Source organism: Apium graveolens, chromosome 2 (assembly GCF_009905375.1).
Source record: "Apium graveolens cultivar Ventura chromosome 2, ASM990537v1, whole genome shotgun sequence".
NCBI lineage: Eukaryota > Viridiplantae > Streptophyta > Magnoliopsida > Apiales > Apiaceae > Apium > Apium graveolens.
The window spans coordinates 254,064,085-254,072,010 of NC_133648.1; the positions used below are offsets into that span (position 1 = coordinate 254,064,085).

Consider the following 7,926-nt stretch of genomic DNA (forward strand, 5'->3'; position numbering starts at 1 on the left):
TGAATTTTGTTTATTTCAACATCATACATCTTATTTAGTCCAAAATTTTATATTTTTAAACCCATTTCTTATGTCCACAATTTTATTTTCCGAAAATCATTACTCAACCCTCCAAAGTATAGGTTTCTCATATTAACGGTGAGGTGGGTGGGCATGAGAGAGTTATACGGGCAATCAAATCTAGTTCTATTATGTTATCTCTATTTAAGCACTAAATTGTAAGTGTTGACTACAAAAATAATCAATGAACTAAAAGTAAATTCAATTAACATTTTAAATTGATTAAAATTAATTTATTTAAAATCTATTCATTTATTTCAGCAGTCAATCAAATACATGATATTCATAAATGATACATCAATTACATCCAAAAACCACTTTAACCCGATTTCAAATTTTATTCTATACCAATCCTCAAAGCAAACGACCCCTAAATGGTTTAAGCTGATTTTTTTTCCCTTATACTAGTTTTACAACCCGTTCTATGCTCATGTCATGATTAATGATTAATATTTTTTTATTTTGTCCAAAATTTTATTTTTTGAAATCCATTTCTCATGTCTAGAATTTTATTTTCCGAAAATCATTACTCAAACCTCCAAAGTATGGGTTTTCATACCAACGGGGAGGCGGGTGGGCATGACAGAGTTATATGGGGAATCAAATTTAGTTCCATTATATTAACTATATTTAAGCACTAAATTGTGAGTGTTTACTATAAAAATTAATTAATAAACTAAAAATAAATTAAATCAACAGTTTAAATTGATTAAAATTAATGATTTAAAATTTATTTAAATGAAATCTATTCATTCATTTCAGCAATCAATTAAATACATGATATCCATAAGGATACATCAACCACATCCACATATAAATTTAACCCAAATTCTGATTTCAATCCATACCTATTTTCAAACCAAGCTACCCCTAAATGGTTTAGGCTATAATTTTCACCTATACTGGTTTTATAACTCGTGTGATGCTCGTTTCTTCATTAATGTTCAATATTTCATATTATTTTTAATTTTAACAAAATTTTAATGTAAGTAATAAAAGTTGGGTTTGCTAAGTAGGCCTTAACTCCGCGTTAATATGATATTGTTCGCTTTGGACTGAGCAAGCACGAGTTTACTTTTTAGAACATCTCAAAAGACCTCATGCTAACGGAGTTATCCGAACTGCTTATATACTAGCAATCTGCCACTCTCAAAAACGATTTGATACAACTCCCAACAATTTCCCCTATACACACTGGCTCAAAACATGTCGAATATTCCTCCCGATTGTTGTGATCTAACTACCTCCTTCACCCATACTAAAAGTTTATATGGCTTTGGTTCTCCCTAGGCGATATTTTGTTGTACATGTACCGGGATGAATTTGGGATATCCTACTTTCACTAGATTTGATAACTTTAAACGTTTGGGGAGATTTGGTATCCGGCAGAAAACATTAGAAGCGTCATTTTAGAGTGGTTGATTAACTCGTGGGATTGATGTATCTTATCTTTTAAGGTGTTACTTGTATATAATGTCGGTCTATTAGTTTATTTTCAATTTGTTATTATGCTTATGTTTTTTTTGATATATCAAATTCTTGCATGATTGTCTCTAATCAGGTTGAAATTATTATTAAGTCATACTTATATTTTCTCGTAGATATGATTTGTTGTCTTTGAATTATCTTTTTGGATATGAATTTATTTGTTTTCCAAACAAAATTTTATGAGAGTTATTATGCAAGATTGATTTTGTAATATCAAATATAATTCTATATGTGAAACAAAAGTGACTAGCAAGCATTCGGTATTTTGTGTTTTATTTTATTTATAATTATATTTCATATGTTCACCGTATACACATACATAGTGTTGGACCAAGAGAATACAGCCCAAAGGAATTATAATTAGGACAATTAGGGAATATAATGTAAAGCCCAAGAAGTCCCATTTTGTAAGAAATAGCCCATTTGGGACTTGGTATAAATATAAGACAACAACCTCATTTGAAGGGGTTGGAAAATTAAGTAAAGAAAACACCTCCTCAAAGTTAGTCTTAATTATTAATAATATTAAGGAATATCATTTGGCGCTAGAAGGAGCTTTACTTTACAGATCCAGCCGGAATATGATTGTTGAAGAGATTGATCCAAGAACGGCCAGACCAACTCAGGTAAAGGAGTTGACAGCAGAAATTGCCGCCGACCCCTCGACCCACGGTGGTCATGAACTGCCCAAGCAATCGGTATTAAAGCCGAAATGTTTATTTCCTCCACCTGAGGTCCTTCTGATGACCAACCAGTGAACTTAAAAGATACGCATCAAAGAGACAAGGAGATAAAGTCCACATCAGATCAACATTTCAGAGTACAGACATCCAAAGGCAAGAAGGTTCTCTCAAGCGACATACGACTCCATCTAGAAAAGAAAAAAGGCTAAAGGCTCATTACAAAGAAAACCCGGAAGAGCCACTTGACTCAAATGAAGAACTTGAGCTACTAGAACGTGAGACTCGAATGCTTCAGGCCAAGCTCGAGCGAAAACATGAAATTCATTGTCTCCGTCGAGAGCTCCAACAAACATCAATATAGAACCAGGATAAAAATGATGAGCTCTACGAGGAAGACGATGACGCCGAATACGAATATGAACCATTGGCAGAGTCGATATATTCACAACCGCGCGAGCGTCGACAGCGAACAGTATCATCCTTCGATGTCTCTCATCGAACCGAATCAACAGAGTCCATCTCCCATGAAGAATTTTCCAAAATGCAAGAAGAAATTGCCCAAATGTGTACCATAATGAGAAATCAATCAGGATTCGAGACTGTCTCCGAAAGCCCCCTGTCATTAGTCCTCGAGAAAGCGCGCATCGACAGAACACTAAAAACTCCTGCCCTCGATCACTTTGACGGATCTTCAGACCCGTTGGCATTTCTCAACACATTCGACGGTCGCATGGCTTTCTTCGGCCACTCTGAAATCGCCTGTTGTCAGTTTTTCTCTACATACCTTCAAGGCACAGTACTCCGATGGTACATCAATCTGCCCCCTCGATCAATCGACTTATGGACAACCCTAAAGAGCAAGTTTTAAGCTTGATTCTCTAGTAATTACAAAGGAATCAAAGTCACAGCGTCCCTGATGACAATGCACCAACGTACTGGTGAGAGTCTCCGAAGTTTCCTAGCTCGATTCAGGGAGGAAATAGCGGAAATCCCGGATTTGATAGAGCAAATGGAAGTCAATTTCTTAACAGCGGGCATTGATAAATCTAGACATGGGCTACTTCTAGAGGAAATATTTGAAAAAAGGCCAAAAACCCTTCAAGCTGCATTTCAGATTATAGAACATCGCATGATGCTTCAAGAAGCAGTTAGCTGCATACAATCCTATCGGCGTTCATCAAGATATGACCGATGCCGTAGCTTTACCCCGCGATCTCCCGCGCGTGAAAGACGCTGAGAATGTCGACAATCTCCACCCTTGTGGGCGGCCGACCACCATCCGAGAGATAGAAGAGAAAGGGATTGACAACCCCGTAATCGACCTGAGAAAGAATTTACTAAACTCAACGTCGAAAAGGCGACAATCCTAGAAATATTGAAAACAGAACCGGACTACCGTCCTCCAAGACCCATGAAACCTAGCAGGCCTCCAAGCTCCAGGTATTGTGATTATCATGAAGATACTGGCCATACAATAAAGCAATGCTTCCAACTTAGCAACCTCATCGAGGGAAAGATCCACCGAGGACAACTTGTCCCCTATGTGCAACAAGATGATGTGCCCAGGCGTCACCATCGTGAGGAGGATGACCGAGTCATCGACGTCATCTTTGGCGGTATAACCGCTGGGGGCCCCTCTCAGAACTCTCGCAAGCTCTATGCTCGAGAAGTTTTTAATGTCAATCCCACAACAGCCAAAGGCCCTCGAGCGAATCCCTCCCCCATTGTATCTTTCTCCGATGATGATTACCGTCATGATCTCATCGAGGGCCACCAGGATGCCCTTGTCATCACCATGCGTGTGGGAAATAACACGGTTAAAAAGATGCTAGTTGATAATGGTAGCTCCGTCGACGTCCTATATCATCATCCTTTTTCCCGAATGGACATCAGAGATCGAAGACTTGAAAACTCTCGAACACCTTTGTATGGGTTCACAGGCAATGAAGTCCATGTGGTAAGAACTATCGACATGCTAGTACTTTTTGGATCTCCACCATGTCAAGTTTGGAAGGAGGTTAAGTTTCACGTGATCAGTGCCTCCTCTAGCTTCAACGCCATATTGGGGCGGACAACAATAACTGCACTTCGAGCTATAACATCTATCTCCCACTTGAAAATGAAATTCCCTATAGAGTTTGGTGTAGGAGAAATGATCGGTGATCAGGCAACAGCAAGACAATGCTACTTAACCACAGTGTCTTCAAAGAAAAAGACGGATAAGGAATTTGAAGTCAACAAAGTGCTTGATATCGAACCCAGATCCCTTGTTGATCTGCCTACCAAGAACTCTTGTTTAACTGTCGAGGAGACTGAAGAAATTGAAGTATTTGAAGGAAACCTAGAGAAAACTACAAGGATCGGCAAAAATCTCCCTGAGTCATTAAAGAGGGATATCGCATACCTTATTCATGAGTTCGCTGATATATTCTCCTGGGATCCCAAAGACATGTAGGGGATCCCCGAGACAATTGCGCATCACTCCCTTCACATCAACAAAAACATCACGTCGATATGGCAGAAACGTCGAATATTCTCTGATGAAAAGAATGCAGCTATTGATCAAGAAATCGAACAACTCCTCGAGGCTAAATTCATCGAGTCCGTCCAATTTCCTACGTGGATCTCCAATGTCGTTCTAGTTAAGAAAAGAAATGGAAAGTGGCGAATGTGCATCGACTACTCGGATGTCAATAGAGCTTGCCCCAAGGATTTTTACCCACTCCCAAACATTGATCAGCTGATCGATGCCACAGCAGAAAACGAGCTCCTTTCCTTTACGGATGCGTTTTTGGGATACAACCACATAAAAATAAATTCTCATGATTGGGAACAAATGGCATTCATTACTCATAGGGGAGTCTTCTGATATCGGGTTATGCCCTTCGGACTGATTAATGCCGGTGCAACTTTTCAACAGATGATGGATACGATCTTTGGATCAAAAATTGGGAAAAATATGCTAATCTACGTGGACGACATGATAACTAAGTCCAAGTTCGCCATTAATCACCTTTTCGATCTCCGTGAGACCTTCGAGAATGCTCGAAGCCACAACTTATGACTCAATCCCAGCAAATGCTCTTTCGGACTTACCTCCGGCAAATTTCTGCGATTCTTGGTTACACAGACAGGGATCGAGGCTGACCCCGTACAAACAAAGGCGATTCTAGAAATGGAGGACCCAAAATCCATCAAAGATCTTCAAAAACTAATAGGGTGTATTGCATCCCTTCAGAGATTTATTCCCCAGTCATCCAAAAGGTGCCTCCCATTCTTTGTCATCATCAAAAGGGCCTCAAGATCGACAGCCTTCGAATGGAATGATGAGTGCAAATCCAGCTTCACAGAGCTTAAGGCGTTTTTGACAAATCCCCATATCCTCACTCGTCCTATCCCGGGCGAGGCTTTGCGTGTATACCTCTCAGCCTCCAATGACACGGTGGCAGCTGTCCTCGTCCGGTTCGACGAAGGAAACGAAGTTCCAGTGTACTATATTAGTCACTCGTTACGAGATGCTGAGACTCGATACCCACAGGTGGAAAAACTCGTATACGCCCTAATCATCGTCAGCAGGAAGCTTCGACATTACTTCCAAGCAAGGGAAATCCACGTACTAACAAATCAACCTCTTAAGAGAATATTACATAAGCCTGACATGACGGGAAGACTCGCGGCATGGACCATTGAGCTAAGCCAATTCTATATCGAGTACAAGCTCCGAACCGCCATAAAGGCTCAAGTACTTTCAGATTTTATGGCAGAGTGCCAATTCAGGGCCAGACATTCAAATCCCGATGATGATAAATTACGATCATGGTTACTATTTGTCGATGGATCTTCAACCACCAGTTTACGGCAGTCCAATAGGATTCAAGATCCAACAAGACCTCAAGTTCGAATTCCAAGCGACAAACAATGTAGCCGAATACGAGGCATTAATTGCAGGGTTAAAACTAGCAGCAAATCTCGAGGTTGACATTATTGATATTTTTGGTGACTCTCAGCTGGTGGCCAAACAGATAAGCGGAGAATTTAAAACTCACAATGAAAACATGGCCAAGTACCTTTCAATCACAAAAGAACTGCTCAAAATATTCTCTTCATGGAAACTCTCGAATGTCGATAGGGCGGAGAATCAGTGGGCAGATTCCCTCGCCAAGTTAGCCTCATCCAATTTGCAAATCTATCTTAACCCAATATATGTTGACACCCTGACAGCCCCAGCCATCGATATACCAGCAGTCAACCACATTCAGAAAAATCCTGACTGGCAAAAACCATTGCTCGAATATATCCTTGAAAATAAACTCCCCACAGAGAAAAATGATGCCCGTTCGGTCATATTCAAAGCACGAAACTACTGCACGATAGGCTCGGTATTGTACCGATGCTCCTTAACCGAACCCCTACTCCGATGTCTAAGCCCCGACGAAGTCGATCAGGCGATTCTCGAGGTTCATACAGGAATATATGGAGAACATTTCGGAGGAAAGAACCTAGCTCTTAAAATCATTAGACAGGGACTGTACTGGCCCACACTCAGGAAAGATTGTGAAGATTACGTTCGAAAATGCCAGGCATGTCAACTACATGGAAGCGTAAGTCACCGACCCACGATCGAGCTCAACTCGATTCTCTCCCCATGCCCCTTCTTTCAATGGGGGATAGACATCGTAGGGCCCTTCCCGAAGTCTAAGAATCAATGCCAGTATATTATGGTCGCAGTCGATTATGCGATAAAATGGGTCGAGGCAAAACCCCTTTCCAAGATCAGAGAGAAAGAAATGATTGAGTTCTTCATGGAATATATGGTATTTCGATTTGGAATCCCAAGGATTTTAGTCTCAGACAATGAAACACAATTTGTGGGGGCACAGTTTGAGAAGGCTCTAAACGATTTAAAAATCCAGCATATTAAGTCCTTGGTCGCATATCCACAGGCCAATGGCCTCGCAGAAGTGATGAATAGAATCATCTTGCAAGGACTGAAGAAAAAAATTGAAGAAGTTCCCCACTGCCGGGTGGACGAACTCCCAAATGTGTTGTGGTCCTATTGGACAACTCCCCGAAGCGCAACCGGCGAAACTCATTTCCGCCTCGTGTATGGTGTCGATGTCGTTTTAACCGTCGAGATAAGCTTAATTTCCCCAAGGGTAGAAGTCTTCGATCCTTCCCTCGTGCTCGAGGGATTGCGTTTTCATAATGATTTGCTTGAAGAAACAAGAGAGGAATCTCGGCTCCGCATGATCGGACAACAGGAGAAGACTGCAAAATACTTCAACAAAAAAGTCAAAAACAAGCGCTTCAAGGTTTGAGACCTCATCCTTCGAGACTCTGCGGCATCACAGCCCACCATTTCAGGAAAGTTTAAGCCAGCATGGGAAGGCCCTTATCGAGTGTTGAAAGTAGTTAGCGCAGGAACCTACGAGCTCTCACATCTCGATGGCCAACCAATCAAGAACGCCTAGAATGGCATTCACCTCAAGAAATTTTATCAATGATTAGCTTTTGTGTGTAATGTTTAAAACTTAAGGCTACAACTGCCATACCAAAAACCAACCCTCGATGCAATGAGGTTCGTTATGATATCCTCGTCGAGGGACATTTAACTTATGATAATGAAAGTCTCTAAGTTATTTTGAGAAACATCAAGTGTAGTTATCTCTCTATTCTATCTTTAATAAATTTGACC

General features: G+C 40.6%; 1 protein-coding gene across 1 annotated transcript; it reads left to right on the forward strand.

Annotated features, from left to right (window-relative positions):
* The first annotated feature begins 3,642 nt into the window (after nt 1-3,642).
* LOC141700041 (uncharacterized) lies at nt 3,643-4,686 on the forward strand. Its single transcript, XM_074503817.1, has one exon. The coding sequence runs from the start codon at nt 3,643-3,645 to the stop codon at nt 4,684-4,686; it is 1,044 nt and encodes a 347-aa protein (XP_074359918.1).
* The last annotated feature ends 3,240 nt before the right edge of the window (nt 4,687-7,926 follow it).

Coding starts and splice junctions, on each gene's coding strand:
- LOC141700041 (XM_074503817.1), top strand. CDS start 3,643: ATGAAACCTAGCAGGCCTCCAAGCTCCAGGTATTGTGATTATCATGAA.